The sequence below is a fragment of the Pungitius pungitius genome, chromosome 18 (assembly GCF_949316345.1).
Source record: "Pungitius pungitius chromosome 18, fPunPun2.1, whole genome shotgun sequence".
Taxonomy (NCBI): domain Eukaryota; kingdom Metazoa; phylum Chordata; class Actinopteri; order Perciformes; family Gasterosteidae; genus Pungitius; species Pungitius pungitius.
Window position 1 is genome coordinate 12,055,668 of NC_084917.1, and position 20,991 is coordinate 12,076,658.

The 20,991-nt window shown below is 43.5% G+C and overlaps 2 protein-coding genes across 3 annotated transcripts in view; one reads left to right on the forward strand and one right to left on the reverse strand.

Annotated features, from left to right (window-relative positions):
* Positions 1-15,276, forward strand: akna (AT-hook transcription factor). The gene is made up of 24 exons (XM_062558819.1): positions 1-111; positions 2,784-3,351; positions 4,177-4,840; positions 4,956-5,259; positions 6,459-6,533; positions 7,717-7,873; positions 8,080-8,180; positions 8,552-8,611; positions 8,690-8,808; positions 8,888-9,032; positions 9,423-9,562; positions 9,781-9,900; positions 10,023-10,275; positions 10,630-10,736; positions 10,879-11,093; positions 11,218-11,362; positions 11,844-11,996; positions 12,118-12,257; positions 12,484-12,576; positions 13,101-13,190; positions 13,349-13,438; positions 13,522-13,657; positions 13,958-14,219; positions 14,793-15,276. Exons 2-23 carry the CDS (start codon positions 2,976-2,978, stop codon positions 14,196-14,198), a joined length of 3,924 nt encoding a protein of 1,307 aa, XP_062414803.1. The 5' UTR covers positions 1-111; positions 2,784-2,975; the 3' UTR covers positions 14,199-14,219; positions 14,793-15,276.
* The window catches only part of stxbp1a (syntaxin binding protein 1a), a 25,027-nt gene continuing 19,071 nt past the window's right edge, over positions 15,036-20,991 (reverse strand). Inside the window, exons 18-20 of one of the 2 annotated variants that reach the window (XM_037484864.2) lie at positions 20,453-20,607; positions 19,308-19,465; positions 15,036-16,716 (exon numbers count right to left, since the gene is read on the reverse strand). In XM_037484864.2, coding sequence (XP_037340761.1) covers positions 19,356-19,465; positions 20,453-20,607 — 265 coding nt within the window. In that variant the 3' untranslated portion in view covers positions 15,036-16,716; positions 19,308-19,355. The remainder of the gene's footprint in view (positions 16,717-19,307; positions 19,466-20,452; positions 20,608-20,991) is intronic. The other variant, XM_037484865.2, reaches the window with a different exon arrangement.

A 20,991-nucleotide genomic window follows, 5' to 3' on the forward strand; every position in this document is an offset into this window, starting at 1 on the left:
GTCTTCTGTCTCAACCGACCCCCGCTGGTGTCTTTTAGTGGGGAAAAACAACAGAGTCGCGTTGAAACGAAGGATTCAAACCATCAAACCAAGAACCATCTTTAATACGAGGTAAGCTTCCGGTGTAACGCTGCTGTCAACGTTATTTTATTTTAATACTAAATCCAACCCGAGCTTTCGACGTTAGCGTTGTCCTCAGAAACGGTTGCTAAGCGACTCTTCCTGAGTGGAAATCAGCGGGACGCGCTGCAAAGCGAGTTCTATATTTGTGCTGGGAGAGTTTTGTTAGTTATCCCGTGCAGCTCCTTTTTTTTCTGTAGACAAGATGATCCACTCTAGCTGGCTGCAGAGACGTTTAGTCCTCTGTGTCCTCTGATGGATTTGTTCTCACCAGCTAAAGTAAACACAAGACTCTCTGTCTGAAGTAGAATCTTCTTTCAGAATAAAACGGCCAAAATTCACATTTCCGTGTATTACTACCGTAACTATTTGTGTTCAGAATTCTCCTAAATTAAACTAAATCATTTAGAAAAGTCCTCATTTGAATATTCAAACTTACAAAAAGCAGAAAACTCTGAATAGCCAAAAGATGAGCATCCTAGTGTCGAAGTCCAGTCTATGAAGTTTTAAAAGATGGAAGTGTGATGCCCACACGCTGTGTAACATTCTTCTGTTATTGTTGAGGTTTTTTTCTTGGCAAAATGGCAAAGGCTTTTATCATTGGTTGAGTATTTGTTTATTGATGAACGGCATCATGTTGACAAGGGGACATTGCGTTGGACATTTTGAGAAAATAGAAATTTGTTGTGAAATTTTGTGTTCGGCAAATGTTCAATTTTCCCAAACATCTTTCAGGATGCGTAGTTAGTCTGATCATTCCACTAATAATTTCACCACGACTCAACAGGACAGTTGTATTCCGTCCCTCTGCTCGGCCCTCCCTGTGCCTCTTAAGAAGATTAGCCGTCGTCTATTAGTCACCAGGCCGGACTCTCACCACTCGCTCTGCCATCTTGTGGGAAAGCCCCCGTTCTGCTCGTGCTCACTGTGCTCCGGGTTCAGCTCCATCATTCATGTAGTCGCCCTGTTGGTCAGGTTTAACCACTACGATGTCTTTGATGCACATCGTCTGCCCCCCGGCAGACATTATGTCATTGATTCATCCTCCTGCCGTCTTTCTCCTCTTCTCTGACTGTTGTTCCTCCACCTGTCCAACCTGAGCTCTCCTGACAGTCAGCTGATCAGTGCTGTGCTGTCTGTCTGTGAGGAGCTGTGCCGTCCTGGATGTATGCTGATGATCATTGTCTGTTTAAGATCTGTGAAGCCCCCCGTAAGGCCTTTTAGAGCAGCTTAATCCTCCCCCCATCTGGTAGCTGAGATAAACCCTTAGTTCCCCCGGGAATGATCAGGGAGCAGGAGCGGAGCAACAGGTGAGTTGTTTCTTTGCTTTGTTCTTATCGAGAAATCCAATGATTATCGGGAAAAGCTCGAGCGCTTAGGGATCGTCTCCAGAAGTTCCTCGCTGTGTGCTTGTCTTCTGCCTCTGCTCTGATTCTAGCCGTGTGTGTGTGTGTGTGTGTGCATGTGCGTGTTGTTGTTTTTCATCGGTGCTGAAACACACTCTATAATGAACTTGATGTATTTTGGTGATTAGGAAAACTTGGTAATGAGATTGAAAATGTTTATTAGTTCACGCTGGTTGCTGCACTGGCATGTTTGTTAGAGATGTGATAAATGTATTACAGATGCTGAAAAGCACGGCTTGTTGGGTTGTTGCCATGGTGACTGTCGGAGCTCGAGAAATCTACTTTGGGGACTTGATGTAACATCATGAACCAGTTGTCTGAGCCAAACTCTATTACATATGATAGAGATGTTGAATTACCTGAGGTTTTTCCTCCTATTTGGCTGCTTAGATTCATGATGGCCTGATTTTGAATTAATTTGAATCCATATAATGACAGCGAGAAACAGATATTACATAAACTCTGCTCTATTTAACTGCTGCACAGGTCAAATAATGTAATGGGAGGTTTGAAAATCTGAAGGCTATTTGTTAACTCAGTTCCTGTTTTCTATCACAACATGGTCCACTTCCACTGCACACCAGCACAACGTGAGATCTCAGGAAAACATTTCAAACATTGATTGAAGCCAAATGAATGAATGGATTGGATGGTTAAAGCGGACATGTAATTTCAATGTATGCCATTGACTTCTTTTTGTTTTTATAATGATTGCTTTACCTTTTATGATGGCTTTCAATCCTTGGACCGTATGCAGCATGATAAGTGCAGAATGTGAGACTCATGTTAAGACTGATGTATGGACCGTAGATTTTTGAATTTAAAAGACTAACGGAGTATGGATGCAGGAAGTCATCAGTTTAGCTTGTTTTGAAAATAATTGGTGTCAAGAACAAAAAATGAATATTTTTTTCTAGTTTGTGGCAAGTCTGCAACTGATTATTTTCATTATCAATGGTGATTGCTTTCTTGATTCATTTTTATATTTAATTGATTAATTGATGTAGAATTTCAGTGTGCAGTATTGCCCAGTTCATAAGCTTTCTATGCTTGAGTTAAAACAAAATGTTAGAGTCTGTCAGAACTGTATGTTTTAATATTTACTACGAGTATATTCTTTCTGTGAACTCATGTTTGCTTCTATTGATTTCCTTTGGTTACCACTACTTGAGTGGTATTCTAAATAATTTTAGATAGTGAGATGATACTATTTTCAGTTTTAGGAACTGTATTCAAAGACATCTCCTCTTCCCCCAGACTGCAGATGGGTTGGTAAGTCTTCCTTCGCTCTGCCTCAGGACTGCTTCACGCTCGCCTGCAAGCAGTAACCTTGTGTGGCCATGGCCTTGAAAGTGGACCTCGCTGCAGATTCACATCAGCCAGAAAGGACCCAGACATCCCTGTGGCCCACAGAGACCTGGAGAGGGCCCGAAGTCGCCTTCTAGATGAATGGAGGCAAGAAAGAACACCACAGCAGGGGTTGTTTTCTGGACCCCTGCCCCTGTTTGCACCTCACCCTCCAGCTCTGTGATATCTGAGGGTGAGGACGAAGAAGAGACGGAGAGAGGCGATGACTTTGTCAGCCAGATGGATGAGAATGGCATCATTGGACTGTCAGAAGCACTTGGGGAAGTGGAGCTGGAGCCGCCTCGTTGCGAATCAAATGCAGGAAGTGATGCAGGTGTGTGCGCTGCAGCCTTCACCCTACAGGAGGCGGAGCCTAGTGAGCGTGAGAGGGATCCTCCTGAGGACCGGAGTTACAACCTCGGTAAACGTTGGCCCCATAACGGATCACAAGGGGAGGGCGTACGAATACCATCATCATGTGAGTCTTCAAGTTCTTTCCCCCCGACTGTAGTATTTGTTTGTCGTCTTGGTTCCAGTGTTTAAAGAATTATGTCAGTGGTTTTGCTTTTACATATTCCCTTTACTTCACATGACAGCTGGCCTTGCAAACCACATTAATAATAAAACATTTCATTTCTGAAGCACTTTAAACAGTAGTCAAAGGCACTTAGCTCTGTTAAAAGAAGTGTTTTGACTGAGCTGGAGGGTGGGGGTGGTGGGGTAGGTTGGCGTCAGCGGATCTCCGGTTGCAGGTGGGAGCGTGTCGGTGGAGGAGGTCAGTGAGGTATGAGGGGGAGGTGGTGAAAGGCTTTGTACGAGATTGGTCGAATCTTGAACTGTATTCTTTGATGTATGAGGGGCCAGTGGAGCTTTTGAAGGAACCGGGGGGGGGGGGGGGGGTGATATCTGTTGTGGGGGAGCAGACGGGCGGCTGAGTTCTGGATGTATTGTGGTTTACTACATGCAATATATTTTGCTACAGGCCCAGGAAAGCCATCAGTTCTAACAAATGGTTATACAGTGAGACAATGGAAAAGTACACAATTAAAGCAAGATTCAAAGAGATGCCTGTTGATTAGATTAAGCGAGTTAGATTCAATAAACGTTCTTTAATGAGTATAACCTCAGTGTTTGGCTGCCTTTTTATGTGCGGCAGGCAGAAAGTTTCAGCATCATCAACCTGCGTTTAAAAAAATTGAACTTTCATTCATTGGAATATAACTGTTATTGTTGTGGCAGCCAATTTCTGCCACTGAGGTGAAACCTGTGCTCCCATTCCCTCGTCTCTCCATGTTTCTGGCAGTTGAGGACATGATGGATATGGAAAATAAACACCGGAGCGCATCTAGAGCCACCTGCAGCCTGGCTGAGCGCTTTATTCCCGAAGGAGACATTGAGTTCAGCACTACGCAAAAACAGAGTGCTCACCCGTTAGACATGGGACCGGCTTCAGTCTCCAACCGGGACCGCCCAATATCCCAGCCTACCTCACCTGCGATGGCCCCCACTTACCGCCACCTTCTCCACTTCACTGCCGAGGAAATGGCTGATGCTCCGGGGATCGACGCTGAAACCCTTCCAGAGATGAGCTTCACAGAAAGTCCTCCAGAATCACTAAGCAGCCACGTAAGCCACTCGTTCAGTCCTCGCTGCGCTGAGGTGAAGCTCAGGGCTCCTTCTCAGCCAGCAGCAGCCATGTCCGCTAAGCAAGGTGCATCAATTCAATACTGCCGAGCAGATACAGGACCTTTGAAGGCATCCGATACGTCAGGGATCCCCCACAAACAGCCCACTCCCTCGCCGAGGAAGATGAGGCAGAAATCTCCTGAATCTGCACGTTCTGGAAATGGTTCCCTCAGCCTGGCCAAAGCAGACTCGTTAACATTCAAACATCAGACCACTAGTCCTGACAAAGAGCAGGAGACACCAAGCGCCATGACTGCTGCTGCTGAACTAGATGAATCCAGGTGAGAGCTATTCCCAATGCTGTAACTTTACGTCATCGCGCCTTATGTTGTAGCTTTTGTATCCTTTTATTTTATCCACATAAAGCACCAACCATGTGTTTCATTTTATATCCAGAAAAGGGCCTCTGAGCTACCGCACACCCGATTTCACCAAGGTGGAGCCCAGAGTCCGTTTTCCCAAAGAGGGGTACAACCCCCCCAGGAGCAGACGCTCTTGCGAGAGGAAGTCCTTGTCGCCCGAGCCCATCTTCGTGTTTCAGTCCCCTGCTGGTATTGGGAAAGAAGTCGCACTGAACCCCACCGCTGGACCTCCTCCCTCACCACACTGTCCCAATCCACCAACCAGTGCCCCCAACCCGGCTGTGCCTCAGGAGCTCAGGGGGCGCCAGCAGGCCGCCACGCTGCTGGACCAACTGGAGGTAGTGGTACAGACTGGATGCACAGCTGCACTAAGCGGGCTAAAACCCCAGCACCCCTTTCAGAGGCTGGCTGTAACGCACTGCTGTGGGGTTTTGAGGAAGTACAGGAGGGCTTGTGCCAGTTCTCCTTGTCTCCAGACAGTGTGAACTGGATGCACTTTTTTATTTTTTTAAAAGTTGTCAGCTTAGTGTGGGTGTGAATAAATACATCCAAAGCTCTCAAAATGAGATGATGCTGCGTGTAAATGTCAGGATGGAGCTTATGAATCATTGTTTCCTTTGGCATCAACATGCTGTTTGACTTCCTCTGAACATGTGATAGCACAGGAGCCAGCCCAATATTATTGATTTAAGCAACATACAAGCATGTTTAATGTTTAATGTTTTTTTAAGAGCAGAAACCCATTCATGATTTCAAAATGTATTCATAACAGCAAAAGACAACTCGGGGACCAATCCTGATCTCACCTCTAGAGAAAAAAACACCAGTGATGGTGTCTAAATCAAACAGGATCCCTATAAAAACTACAAGGCTTTTCCCTAATTTCCTTGTGTCCTCAGGGAAATTTAAAGAAAATTGCAACCACTTCACCATCTTTGCTCATCTCCAGAAGCTCCCTCTGTACAACCGCTCTTTTTCTGTAGCAACGGTTAAGTCAGAAATACTAGAACATCATGTAGTGAGCAGTGAAGACATACGTTAGGGAAATCAAACCACAAATTGTGGTGTATATATTGAGTATGTGAAGTGATTTGAATTAAGAGGCTATTTGGTACTAAAAGGAAGAAACGACGGCGAGAGCTTCATTCTGGTGCCTGTTTGGACATTTAAAGAGGCAACATCAATTAAAGATAATAATGTCCTATCTGTTAAAGTCAGGGATGGCATCTTGATTGTTCTTTACCAAGTTATATATATTACCCTTCCATTGTGTATTTCAAATTTACATTCTTAATGCTTTTTTTCTGTCTACAGCACCGAGGCAATTACAACGCTTGCGCTCGTTACTAATCTTTTTACTGCAGAGATTTTGATGGATATTGGGAAATAGAATAAAGTCTGCTGATCATTGACCTTGAGAAAACACAAATGACCGAGTTATACTGTAATATAGCAGGAAAGCCGCCATTCTCGCATGCTTCTGTGGCACCCTCTTAATTCCTCTCATCCCAGCTGATTTCCTCTTTCATCGCTGCAGAAGGACTACAACAAACTGCTGACCAAGTACGCCGAGGCGGAGAACACCATTGATCGCCTGCGCCTGGAAGCCAAGGTAGTTAATGTCAATATTAGGCTGCAATTCATCAACAGCTAATGGTTTCTAGTAGTGCAGGGTTTTAAAAATGATTAATTTTGGTGCCTCAAAGTTTATTGTTGCTCTCCATTTTAAATTGAAGGGTGTTTCAAATGGAATGATGGTTTTATTACACAAATGATTGAATTCTTCTAAACACAAACGTCAGGTATACAAAACAAATACCTGCTTCAACTTAACAATGCTTTAGCTTTCATTAAACAAAGCAGTGTGGGAGGCGTCATGCGTAGCTGCAGTTATATGTGCAAACACAAGCAGCACAAAACATAGAGACACTGTGTGGACAAATGGACTCTGTTCCATAGCGCAATAATATCTGAGATCAAATGAAAGCGCACAAAAGGAGCATTCAGGATACTGGGAACAAACCAAAAGGCTCCTCTAAAAAATATCGAGGTCACAGTCCACATGAAATGACTAAAATAAACAGTGCTATGTGAAGGTCCTCTTTTAGGCGATGACAGTACTCCCTTTTTGAGTGATTTTGTTTTATTTCAGATGTATATGTGACTATTTATTGGCTTGTTGTGTCTTCATTCCTTAACTTTCTTTCTGCAGGACAGACCCATAGAGATCCCTCAGGCCAGGCCCACACATTGTCAGGACATCACAGACAGAGCAGTATGTCAGAGCAAATGATTAGATGACAGGAAAGAAAAGAAAGAGGAGGAGACTTGGGATCAGTGTAGTGAAGTAGCTCCTTTTTAAATATTTGTGTTGAAGCAGCAGCGCACCAATTAAAATCAGCTCACTGCGTTCTCTGCTTGTTCTCCATCACCACAACACCGTCCGTCTCCCCCTCCCTCGTTTAGCTAACGACACACTTGCAGGGTGGGAGGAGGACGTAGAAGTGGAATTCAGTGTCTTGTCTGTTCGGAAAAATGTAGTCTGTCTTTTCTTTTCTGAAAAGAAGTGTTTGATCTTGTGGCTTCAGAGTCAAAGGAAAATCCATAAAGAGATGAAAACCCATTCTGAAGCAAAGCCGTCTTAACGTGGTACAAAGTGTCCTTTCCCCCAGTACCTGTAACTCAGGTTCACGTTAACCTGGCCCAATGTCTGGTACAAGGAACAGGCAGCAGAGATGACCAGTGATCCACACACGTTGTAGAAGTCCTACTTACATGTTTCACATCTCCACCAGGTGAACCTGTACTCTGACCCCCCAAAGCCCGGCCACTTGGTGCAGTCAGGACTGAACCGGGACTCTTCAACATACATGAAGCTGGATTTTCCTCAGGCTCAGAGAGCCGCGTTTAACTCCACATCTCTTCACCCAAATGGACAGAGCAATCATCAGAGTACATTCTGCCTCTTCAATATTCACCCTATGCCTTTAAATTAATTATTTATTTCATGTTATCGTCAAATTTTCATCAGGGTGATCTTGCAAAACCAATAAACTGGTCGCCATCCATTATTCCGCAGCCTGCTGCTAACGTTGCATCATTCTGTGGTTATTGCATCATGTAATTCTGTCCTCTGCACCTTTGTGTGAAATGAACAGAAAGCTCCTCTGCCTGTCCCTCCACAAGAAGCCCAGACCCTCAGGTGGGACAGCAGCTGGCCAAGATTCTCTACCATCAGGCCGACAAGTTCCTCCAGCAGGTAAATTACCCATCATATTTATCCACGCTATCGGGTTACCACAAAAGCCCCTAGACATTGCTACGGATAGACTTCAGTCATACACACAGGTATAATGTAGCTTTTTTATCACACACCACTTTACAGTCACCTTACAGTTCAAATGGGACATTGTTAGAAAATGATGGCTTTTTTGGTGTAACTTGAATTTGTAAAGTAAAATGTAATTTTGTTCTAAATGAATGACCTATTTTGTTTGTATGCTTACATCACTGCAGTTTAAAAAAAAAAAATTAAACACCTCCAAGATTCAAAATTAAATAGTGAGATACAAAATTACTTATCAGTAATTTAATGATAAAGAGATAAAGGTTTCAGTGTTCCTCATCCAGCTGCAGTCTTTTGATGATCTCCTGAGGAGCAAAACACTGAGGCCTTTTGATCAGATGAAGGTAAGATACAATTGTTCAGACAAATAACTTCACAAACCCACTTTGAGCCGAACCTAATGGAGTCATGATCTTTTTCAGGGCCTTTCACAGCTAGCTGAGGGCCTCAACTCTTTAGAAAGGGGCTACCTGTTTGCGAGGGATGAACACAAAGTCTTGCAGCAGGGCGGGGCTCAAATCCTCCCCTTTGACTCTGAGCGGTGAGAAAGCCTCGTGCTTTTCATTTTACGTTCCCTACATGTGAACTCTGTTTTGATTATGTGTATGTGTGCGTATCAGGGAGCTGGAGGGGCTGATCTTTCAGTGTGGGCTGCGCATGGAAGAGCTAAAGGAGCAGCCCACCTGTGAGGCTCCTCCCTCTCCACCTCCTCACCCCACTCCTTCACCTGTCCCCATCTGTCCCCTCAGAGGGACTCACCCACAGGTACAACGCACTCTGACCTGGAGTATTGTGCATTCTGATCATCATGTTGCACACACTCAGGGAAAATACTGTAGAAAAACACACTATTTTATAGTTTTACTTCCTGAATAAGAATCACAAAATAATTACAACAGAACATTATTTCTTACAATAAACAAGTAAATAATTAAATTAGAAATGTGATTTCAGGATACTGTGGTGGGTATGTTCCATAAACCTCTAAAATTTTATAGAACAAATATGATGCATCCCAAAATATTTGTGAAATGAATAAATCATTTATTCATTAAAAGATAATGATGTTGTGCTAAAATGTACTTGTTTCTTCTATAACTTCTTTGTGTTAAAAAGGCTTTAAAAGATCAACACACGTCACACCTCTCTTTCCAGAGCCCTCCAGCGGCAGTGGAGGTGAGCTCAGCCCCCGAAGAGAGCGATGAAGAGGAAGAAACTCGTAATTCTCTCTACCTCAAACCTCAGAATGGCAAACAAAGACCTGTTGAACAAGACTTCCTCTCACTAATCGATCAGTGAGTGAGAACCTTTGTGCTTCCAGTTGTTCACTATTTAAAAAGAATGTGTATAATGACCATCTGGACATTTTTTCTTTGGAAAACTTTTATAAATGTTAGGATACTAGAAATACTATTTTTCTAATTGTCAGAAAAAGATATGGAAAATAAGGAGTGGCGCCTGCAGGCTGGACTCTCGTTATTGCACCCTCAAAGTTTTCCTTCCTCGCTTTTAGCTACCAGAGCTTTAAGGAGCTTCCCAGCCAGAGGGGACGAGCTTCTCTTTCTGCTGCCTTAAGTAGTGACGTGCTGCCTGGGGAGCAGGAAGGACAGAGGCCTGGAGGTCTTCCACAGAGGTTGGTCTTCAGAGGAGTAGACCATATGTAGTTGTTCAAAATGTTCAACATGAATAAATGACAACAAATATATGTTTGAGGGATAGGTCATTTCTGAATTCACTGTACTTCTCTGTTGACAGGAAAGACAAATCAAACCATCTGGCCTCCGCTCCCGTTGGCAGTGTCACACAGCAGGCCATCGAGCCCAGTTATCCATCACGCAGGGCCTCCAGCCAGTCCACCAGCCTCCATCCTCTCCATCCCCTCAGCAGCAGCAGGAGGTTAGAGCTGGGAAAGTCCCACAGCAGCAGTCTGAGCAGCCTGGGAGAGGTCACAGCGTCGGGAAAGAGGAACGCCAAACCCCAAACTGGGAGTACGGGAGGGCTTTCTCAGGTCAGTCCTCGGGTGAAATGACAGTCTGCCATTCATACAACATTCAACATTGAGATCAGTCACTGCTTATCATTTGGTGATGAGGAGCCTTGAAGCCTCAGAAGAATTCAGAGGAGACTTTCTATGTAACGTGTGGAGCAGTTAACTAATACTGGAACACAATAAATCTGTATAAAATCACCAAAATACACTTTCCTTAAAATATGTTTAAGATGCATTGGAAAAGGGTGGAAAATGTCTTTCTATCCTCGTTTAATTTGCATCTTGCGCTTTGTGTAGACGAGCAGCTTCTTGGAAGCAGTGTGAGAGCCTCCATGGTTTTGCATTGCCTCTGTGCTCTATTGTGTTGACCAGGATGGGGTCATCTCTCCAGAGACAGACAGTGGGTTTGTCTGTTCAGAGAGCAGCCGGCCGACTCCAGCAGCAGCTCTCAGTTCTCTCCACCAGAGGGCCATGCCGAGGTGAGTAAGTCCACCGTATTACACCCACAGAGTACTGATGTTTGAATCTGCAACTCTACAGCCCCCGATTCTCCTACTTTGCCTACTGTTTATTTACGTTTTATATACATAATTATAAGTTGTGTTTTCCATTCTCCGGCAGTGTTTTAGTGCCTCAGCAGGGGAACCCTCTCGTACACCCAGTTCCGTCAACGTCTCACCGTCATGCAGCCATGGAGCCCAGAAGTGACTCTCAGATCAGCTGTGAGCAGCAGAGGAGACGCACTTCTTCGTGCTCTCTACAGCCGCGCGCCCGTCAGACGCATCAAACCAGGGCCCACAGTGGGACCAGTGACTTGGGGTTGGAAAGTGAAAGATGTGAGTTTTAAAGTTCTGTCCTTCCATTGAGATTGTTGCTATATACTATATTAATACTAATGAGCTCCTGGTATTCTCGTACTTGCCACGGTATTTAGCCCGCTGCTCTCCTCTTCCTCTGCAGCTCACACCGCGTCTGAAGACGGACTGAATGATCAGTACACAGAGTCTGTCAGTTCCCTCCACCAGTGCAGCCCGAGCTCCTCCCCCACCGCAACGCATCACCACGGGGATTCTCTCATAGCACGGCGCTCAAGTCAGAACCGCAGGTCAGTGTGTAGCAGCTGCTGCTACGGCGATAGCTGTGCAAACATGGCCTCCCTGCAGACAAGATTCTTGGTGAATGAAAATGATATTGTTAGCTATTTCCTGAAATGAGTTCTTAAAGTCTTGTATGTTTACTCTGGATTATCATTATACATGATTTGTCTATCATATTTCTTTATGTATTTGATTACAGAATTGGCTGCTAGTGAATGTGGTTGCATATTGGGAGGTACTCTGTATTGGTTCCTTCCTGCATGGTGTGGTGTTGCACGACGCGTGTGTGTGTGTGTGTTTTCTACACGTTTGGATTAACACCTGATGATTTTTATTTTCACAAAGGAGCACTTTAGGCGTAACATTTACTGCACTTTACTACCGTTTGACCTTGAAAACCTGCGGTAGTTAAAGCAATACGACCCCATGTGCTGAATGCTCTCCTGTCAGATTGTCTCCTGTGATCTTTTGCACATCTTTTGTTTTTAGTGATTCAATCCAGAGGCTGCAGGTTGAGGTGATCAGACTAAGGGACAGACTTGAAAGCTGTGTGAGGAATCAGACGCCTCTGAGCTCTGTGAGTCCAGCAGCTCCAGCTCAGGAGAACTTCACCCTCCACAACACCCCTCCACCCTGCTTCAGGTTTGTTTTTATCTGCTGGGTGTAACCACACAGCCGACCTGCTGTTACTCTGCAGAGTTAAGCAACAAGACAGACTATAGCTATAACATCCATAATTCACTCTCTCAACGCTTATCTCAAGGTCTGCAGAGAAATGGGGGGATGTCAGCAGGGGAAGAAGAGATGGAAGGACTGTTGATGAGGTTGATGAGTCTACACTGAGAAAAATGGCCAGGAAGAGACCATCTTCTGCACACAGACAAAAGCCACAACTGGACATCCGTGAGTCAGCCTGAACTCAGAATATTGCTCAACCTGTTGAATGAGCCACATTAATACACATGATAGCATGCGAACATTCGCCTCAAATTGTACTGCGTTACATTTATTCATACTCTGGATTTGATTTCGAGAATAACGCAGGTTGCAAAAAGAATGTAGTCATCCAGACACAAAATAGCACAATAATACAATGCTGAGTTAATGTAGGTGATGCTTCTGTTCTCAGTGACAGGTCCGGAGCCCTCTTCACCCAACCCTCCGCCCCTGGTGTCCAGAGGCAGCCGTTCCCACAGTGCTGTCTGCAGCAGGACTCACCCCAGTAAGAACATGCAAACCCCCGATAATTGGCTCAGACGTGTTGACCGTGTTATTGGAACAGGATTTGAAGAGCATGTAGTCAGTGCAACATTGTGCCCTGTGAACACGGCCCAGAGCAGCCAGACTTGTGATTGTGCTCCAGACTAATTACAATTGCAGTAATAGCAAGCTGAGCAAACATAGAAACGTCGTTTTATTTCTTGTGATGCATTGGTTTCCTTTTTGTAATTGCTTGCGAGGCCACATTGCGTTATTGAGCAGCAGAGCAACAGCCCAACCGTACAAGTCTCCACACAACCATACAACACACAGAGCTCATAAAGCTTACATAAGCCTCTTCTGCCCTAACCAGCTTCCAAGTACTTCCACAATGTGTGCGTCAGTCATCACGGACACACAAACGGGTACTTGCAATTAATGTTCATGTCATCACTGATGTTTTAGATTATTTGAACGTATTCTGGATGCACATGTTCCAGAACAGATTGTGTCTAGCACGCGGCTGAGCGGTTTTGCGTGTTGCAGGACATCTTGGTGCATCTGAAACAGACAGCAGAGGACGACCAGCTCCTCTTTGTCCTCAGTGTTTTTCGTGTCCCCAAGAGCGATCTGAAAGTAAGGGGCCTCCTTTCAACACATTTTTGTTTAGTTTTTCCTTTTTATGATTCAAAAAAGAATGAAATCCAACTTGTTTTTGGTTTTATTCATTTGACCCCCCTGTTGCAGTTTGTCGTCACTTATTGTACTGATTGCTAATTTTCTATCCGTGCCAGTTGGTGGCGACAAGGAGCGGGTCCACTCCTCTCTGTGCCGTTGCTGTCCTCTCTGTGGACGCCCAGAACCCTCCAGAAGCACTGAGCCAGGTTAGACACCATCTGAACAGTTGCCGTGCTCATTATACAGTACTTAAAATCGGTTAATGGAGCTGCTGACCTCTGATTCACAGACTGTTGCAGAGTTTCAGGCTCACCCGCACACATGAGCTGCCACGTGTGTTCCCCGGATGGAGCCGGGAGGAGCAGACACGTGGCAGCTCCGCCCGTGCTGTTACACTGCATGCCAGTGTGCCCGCCACCACTTCTGTAAGCAACCTCACACACACACACGATGAAGTGCTCATTAGTGTGGCATCTGAAATAAATAAGTATTGTTGAAAGAAAATTTAGAGGGATAGTTTAGCTTTTGAAGTGGTTTTGTATGAGGTTAAATCCCAACCATCTTACAGTACACACACAAATTAATTCTACTCAAATATGTCAGTTTACAAATTTCAAAACAGTTGGAATGTTTCGTTCTGGAAAGTGTTTTGACAGTTGATGATGTATTTGTTTGTTGTGCTGTTTGCCAGTTCAGTTCAGATGACATTTGTTCACTTTGTTCAGGTTGTTCTCATCGCCCCCCTACGTGCCTCCTAGCCACAGCACACCGTCAGGGGTCAGAGGTCGCAGGGAGATGAGGGCGAGACGCTCCCAGTCGTCCGACAGGCAGCACTCCGTGGACACCTCTTTGGACAGAGCCATCAGAGCAGCTCGGCACATGAAACACACCTCTGGGCACATGGCTCGCTCTCTGACTAGCGGAGTGCAGTACCAGGAGCTGCTCACTCAGTCCTGCAGCTACTAGTCTGCTCCCTGTCCCCACCAGGTAAATGAAATATGCTTCTCTTTGGGTCAGATGTTTGGATACAGCATTTTTTTAAATGGTAGCAAACAGCTTTTGCTCTGTAAAGATACATTTGATCATTTCTTATGAGTTGACCCATTTAGCAGGCATTTCGATTATTTCAAAAGACGTGCAAGCATACATTATAAAATATGTAGCACTGTAGATTGGTCTTGTCTCTTCGTCTTTGGACGTGGGAAGTTAAAGCTGATTGGAAATGGCTGTTATTACAAGTCATATCTATTTTGAGCTTGTTTACGTGACCGTCTTTATTATTAGAATCGTGGTTGAAAATGAAAATCTTTTCTAGTTTGTAGAGATTTTGAAATATGTTTGGGATTTCAGTTTTATATTTTTCTGCATGAATTCATTTTGGACAGTCTTACACGAGACCATTGCGGATTCTATTTGGTAAATATTTAAAACTGGTTATGTGGACGCTACAAAATGAGTAATTCTATATTTTGTACAGTGTTTCATTTTGTGAACTATGAGCAACACAAGTGTGCTGGAACTGAGCAGCTTTATGTTGATTCATTCTTCTCACACCTGCAGGGCTGCTGTGGATCCATCTTTTATGCACACACATATACGGGAATATTTTTACACATCATGTATGAATTGTATTTGGTAGAAATTTACCATAGAACTGTAGATATTGAAGTGAGTTCTGTATGTCAATTTATTTGTACTTTTTAATATGTTGCAGGGAGTCAGTTCACTTGAGCCAATTTTCATTTCATTGTACTTCCCTGTTCAGTGAATACATTTTTCTTTTTAAAGATGACATTAAAAGACTTAATGGAAGCCAATTTATTAGACAGCCTTAGTACATACTAAATACATGTACATGGAAGTATTGTTTGTGCTTCAACACTCAAACATATAATCCCAATAAGTTAAACAGTTTTAAGACTGACTAATGCGTCACTATTTTTTCCTCTGATAAATAATTTTGATATAAATTGATTTTAAGAGTCAACCCTATACAGCAAATTATAAAAGAAAAAAAACAGACGAGCGTTTGCATCACAGAAAACGCATGATAATGCAATGTACAGCTTGTTTGGAAAGGAGAGCAAACAGTGGATTGAAGTTCATTTTTGCAAAGCCATTTGCAAGCGAAGGGTTTTACATTGCACCAGAGGATGAAACAGGCAAAGTATAGTTATTTTTCCAGTTGACAACTAACAACTAAAACGTCACAAACACGGTGCCTTTACATTGACATTTTTAAAGGAAAAGTTTCACTACGTCACAGTCTAAAATATTACAACAGTGAGACAGCAACATATGACACATGTACAACACTACTCAGTGCATGGCCCAATTAAACATTACTAACCGATGAGAAGACTTCATCTGACAGGATACAATACTGAAATACAACTGGCCCTTTTTTTATTCATTAAATATCAGCAAGCATTTTGACATCAAAACGTGAAGTTTCTCCAGGAAAAGGAAAAGTTTGTGGCAAGTAAATACTTTAGTCTGGACAGGCAGAGGAGGGATGCTTCTGGCTTTAACGGTTTTCTTTGTCTCCTCAAGCAAGCACTGTACACAAATACTTCAACCAAAACCAAGGCTTTGAGTACGAGACCCAACCGGACCGACTTCACTGGTCTCAGCACCTCTTCAGTGGAGCAGCTTGCGCATACGAACGTTTAGTTTAGCATTTTCTATGCACGCCATATGTCACAGACGATGTAGTAGAGTAATGCAGTGTTACCCATGAACCATTGAGCAGTGAAGAACATCAGGAGTGGTCTGATATCTTTCAACGTGTGCATTTACATCTTTCGATACTCAAAACAAAAAGGTTTTTGCTAAAGTATTTAAGCTTAACATCTTAGGGAAAAAGCTAGGTGCTAATTCTGCGGCTTCCAGAACATCCACAATGGATACAAACACATCAACAGTCCACACAAGTCCAAGCATGCTACTGTGTACGAACATCTCAAACGGGCAGGGGAACTCCTCTCTGAAATCTTTATGTATTGCATGTTGACCGATATATATTTTACAAGGTCAACCTCTCAAACCACTCATCCCGCTTCCATTAAAACTCCCAAGTAGGAAACCCAAAGGAACAAACAGGAGAAAACGTCTACCTTTTTTGCACTGGTGTCTTTAGCATAGAATATTACATTTTGGTTCTTTGATTCTTAAATGGCCTTCTGTTCAGATATTTAAAACTTTTTTTTTTATTTAGATCATTTAGTTGCATCCTTTGTAAAACGTGGGAATACTTGCACCAATGTTATTCTTTGATACATATCTTTTTTTAATCATTTAAGCCGTCTTCTTAAGCAGGATGCATACACAATTAACGCAGAGGTAGGACGAGGAGAACGGGGCCAGGTTAAACGAAAAAGAGGAGAGGTGAGTGGAGGATTTTAGCTTGCAACTTCCTCGTCTGGTTTGTTCATGGCCTTGAGCTGCTCCAGCAGGCTGGTGGGGGTGAAGATGTGGGTCGATCCTAGAGACACATTCACAAAACACACAGAGCGTCAGATCTGCACCTTTGGAAGGAAACGGTGAAGAAATGTGTTTTCAGCTCTTGCTATGAATGCTGTAGATGACGGTATAATGTTGCAAGTAAAAATAGAAGCGCTGAGCAAAGTTTTAAAACCATGATCGATTGGCCCACTGGTTAAAATGGACCAACGGTTTTGAAAATGGTGGATAAGAAAGTACTTTTACCATACAAACAAGTTTAGGTGCTTTGAGTATTTCCAATCACTGTTTTTATATCCTGTTCTCAAAGCTACAGTTAATAGTTCAATGGAAGACGTCATAAAATAGCTTTTTTTAAACTGCGTTTCTTAAGTCTCCAAAATTTGAATTTTTTTATTAGCCCAAAGACTAAGGAAAACAAGTTTCTTCATCCTGTAAAGACACTTAGTTGCCCAGACTACAATGACTTATGCCATACATCTATTTTAGATTTTAAATATTGACCTTGATTTGTCTTTGAAAAGTACCATGTAAACATCTTCCACATCTAATACTCTTAAAAAAAAAAAAAACATGCCGTGAATGTGTGGACACACACAGTTCAGTGATGGAGCAGCATTAAACTAAAGAGCATATCTTCTCTGCATGACATGACATCCCAAACTAGTAGATCGTCTCGTATAAATGAAAATATGAAACCTAACGACACAAATGATTCATTGTGACAGCTGAAGACACATTGCAGACGTAGAACTTTCGGTGGTAGACTGGAGTAAAGCAAACCTTTTCTTTTCCTAATTTGTTGATTCATCACCAAATTTACAATTGAATTTAGCTCTATCGTAACGTAAAACAGAACATTTGATTTACTCCTTTTGCAACATGGTAAACAGTGTTTGGCCTATATTGGTTTGTTTCTGTTGCAAAAGCTGTATGTTTCCTCCAGTTTGGTCTGATTGGCAGACATGAACCTGTGAGGGGTCACAATGTCAACTGGAGGCAATTACAAACAGAAGAGAAGGAGGCAAGGCCACCTCAGGTTTGGTAGTTAAGGGGACACTGGGGTTGTGTGGGTCACACAAGCCTCGCCTGCTTCTCTGCTGTTGCCCAAACACACAGCGTCAGAAGCCTTTAGCCCCAGAAACAACATCGCCACGTTGATTTTAAACGCCACTTAACGACTCGGTTAAGACCAAAATAGCGTAACAAAAACAAAGACTTGTTTTAGAAAGTATTGGCCATTTTGCTCAGGGATGTGTTGAATGCAGCAGTATAAAACCAAACGTTGGTTTGTAACGATAATGCTTTAGCAGATTAGTTAGGCATGAGATGGCTATGCAGGATCACTCTTAACAAATAGCCTTTCTAATGTTTTCAAAAAAACATTTACTATGTCCAAAACAATAATGCATCCATTATTTTGTGCATCTAAACGTAAATTTCATAAAACATTTTAAACTCTTATGTGGTTTATTCTTCTGCTTTTGACTGCTGTAAAATATGTAGGGGGGGGGGGGGGGGGTGATTAGTAGTATCTTTACCTTATTTTTTTTATTTGGTTGCTAAAGCATATCAGGTGGAACATTGCTACATTCTCGGGCTGTCAGCAGAGGGTCGTCATATAGGCCGAGACACAAAGAGCAACTTTTTGGGCAAATACAATATTTCTTTAATTATTATTACTACCTGGCCGTTTATTTTGCCCTAGAATTGCCCTTCATGTCAGCGCCCTGAAACTCATATCATGACCCCCTCTGCAGACGCGCCATGAGAGCATGTGATGGTGGGCTGTGAGAAAGTGACGTGGACAAAGTCAGAGGACTGGAAGTCAAAAAGAAAAAACAAGGGAAAGAGGAGAGGGTCCTTCTTTGAAATCCAACATCAAGTCAAGGACCTGTCCGACATGGAGCACCCCTGTGACAAATCGAGGTGATTGTCTTTGTAAAGGGTTGATTCAAAAAATAATCAGACAGTAAAAACTGATAAAGATGGATCTCGGGGTAGATTAAATCTGGAGTGGGTTTTCAACAGGCTCAAGGGGCCTTTGGGTGGCTTTCGAGGGGCGATTTAATCCACCCAGCGAAGATGATGGGAGGAGGCAGCAGGGATGGGGTCACGACCTCTCAAACATGGCCGCTCTTCAGCACACACTTTACTTGGGCAGAATCCAAATGTCCAGCCTCTGAACTAGGTCCTCCATACTGGGCCCTTGTGTTCCTTGGCCACATAAGGAAAAATAAGGCCAACATAAGACTGGCTTTTGCTGCATTTTATCTCAACTACTACTAATTTCTAAGATGTTTTTTTTTTTCTGATAATATTTATTCATGATCTTAAGGTCTATAAAATAAACCTAGAAGTCTGCAGAGATTCCTGTGGGGTCAACAGACAGGAAAGCCCTGAGGTGATGGGCTAGCTCAGTATACAGGGACCAGAGCCTGATGGAGCGGCCCATGCATTGAGGAAACGTCGGGGGTTACCCATCCCTGAGGGTCACGGGGAGGAGGCGGGTGGAGATACATAAGACAGTACTGAGCGTAAGGAGGAGGAACAAGGAGGAAGCCCTTGTGCTGCGAAGGTTCAGAAAGGGCTTCTTTGTGCGGCTGCCTTTACTTTTTTCAGTGTGATTTCTCTCTCCCTCCCTCCCAATCTCTCTCTGCCTCACTCGGCTGTGGGTTCTGCGTCCTCAAAGGACACCCTAGTGGACTCTCGGAAGTCGGGGTGCTGGAGGTCCGATAAGAATTTGGTGGGCGTGAGCATGTGGGTGGCACCTGTGGAGGAACAGAGGCGGCTTCACCACTCGTCTCTCGGCACATGCCACGCCCCCTTCCCCACTCGCTCCAAAATCGAAAGGGTTGAAAAAAAAAAAAAAAAAGGTTGCACACACACACACACACACACACACACGCACACAGCTCACACACAAACACACTTGACATGTTGCACAAACAAAGAAACGAGGCGTGGCTGCAATTTAAAAGACAGTTTTTTTTAAAGACAGCTGAAGCAGAGCACAACAAAGACTAACAAGACACTTCCCCGTGTAAAACACAGACATCAAATAAACAGTACAGAGGGGAATAACATGGAGGACTATTGCATACACATTGCACACAGTAGGCAGGTTGTAACAACTACCTGCAGCTACACCTTCCACGTGGCTACTGTGCTCGTTTGTGATTAAAGTCATGAAGCAAATGATGGCGTCCTGAAACCTGAACTTCCAAATGGGTTTATTTAGAGGAAGTTTATCTGTTCATAGTAGATAACTGAGTAAATGGACCTGAAATGTAAAACCATAGTTCACCTAATAAACTAAACTTCCTTTAAATCATCTTACTGCTTGTAAAAGTTATTCTTAAAAACTGGTATTAGGATGACAAAGTCGATTTGCTTCACCCGATGCTTTGAGAAAGGTTTTAAAAGGCTCTCTTTTTATTAAAGGATTTCTACGTTGAGGTTAGATTGTCCATCGTGGTGTTTCTCTCGCCTTCATCTTTATTTGTGTTTCTCCATTTCAGAAGCTTTCATCTTTCTGTGAGGACCTGAAGGTCAGACTGAACCTCACACAGTTCTCTAAAAATGCTTCAGAGGACTTGGCCCCTAAATTAGCATGCAGCGTTTATGGGCTTTCTATGAAAATAAAAGAAAATTATCCACTCAGAGAAACGTCCACTGAGGTACCATCATCCACAAATATGAGCACTTCTTCTTGCCTTTGGCCTGCGCTCCGTGGCGCCTCCTGGTGCACTACTCACCAATGACGGCTTCCCACTTCCCATTGGCCTGTGTGACCTCATAAGCGCAGCGCATCTCGCTGAAGGACGCGCCGCCGATGATGAAGACCATGACACGCGGGCCAGTGCGATACTCTCCTGGAGTCTTGTTCTTGTGCCAGTGGCCGTACCGAGCACTGCCAGAGCAGAAAGGAACACATTATTACACAAGTTGTTACAGTTTTGAATCCTAATTTTCTTGAACCCAGGTATCTCAATATGCACTCAATGCTGAGTCAGGTTTGCTTCTCAGGCAGTTTGCCTTCTGGCTGCATCCAGGCTGCTTCTGGATAGTTTGGTGAAACGTCAATCATTTTCATTACCGACGATTCACAGGTGATGATGAAAGACAACTGAACGTTGATAAAAGCTATGGGGGAACAGAAGGTGTTAAGTTTTATGTCTCTGTTTAGCCAATATTTCCTATACACAACATTGATTGAAGCCACAAAAGTAGGAAACTGAAACCAATTAAGTGTGAGTTGATGTCAAATATTATAAGTTTCATCTTTATCTATGTA

Bases quoted from the DNA above. Each gene is read 5' to 3' on its own strand.
- akna (XM_062558819.1), top strand. From the start codon at position 2,976: ATGGAGGCAAGAAAGAACACCACAGCAGGGGTTGTTTTCTGGACCCCT. The intron at 11,997-12,117 runs GTTTGTTTTTAT...GCTTATCTCAAG, and splicing joins ACCCCTCCACCCTGCTTCAG to GTCTGCAGAGAAATGGGGGG. The intron at 13,191-13,348 runs GTAAGGGGCCTC...TATCCGTGCCAG, and splicing joins TCCCCAAGAGCGATCTGAAA to TTGGTGGCGACAAGGAGCGG.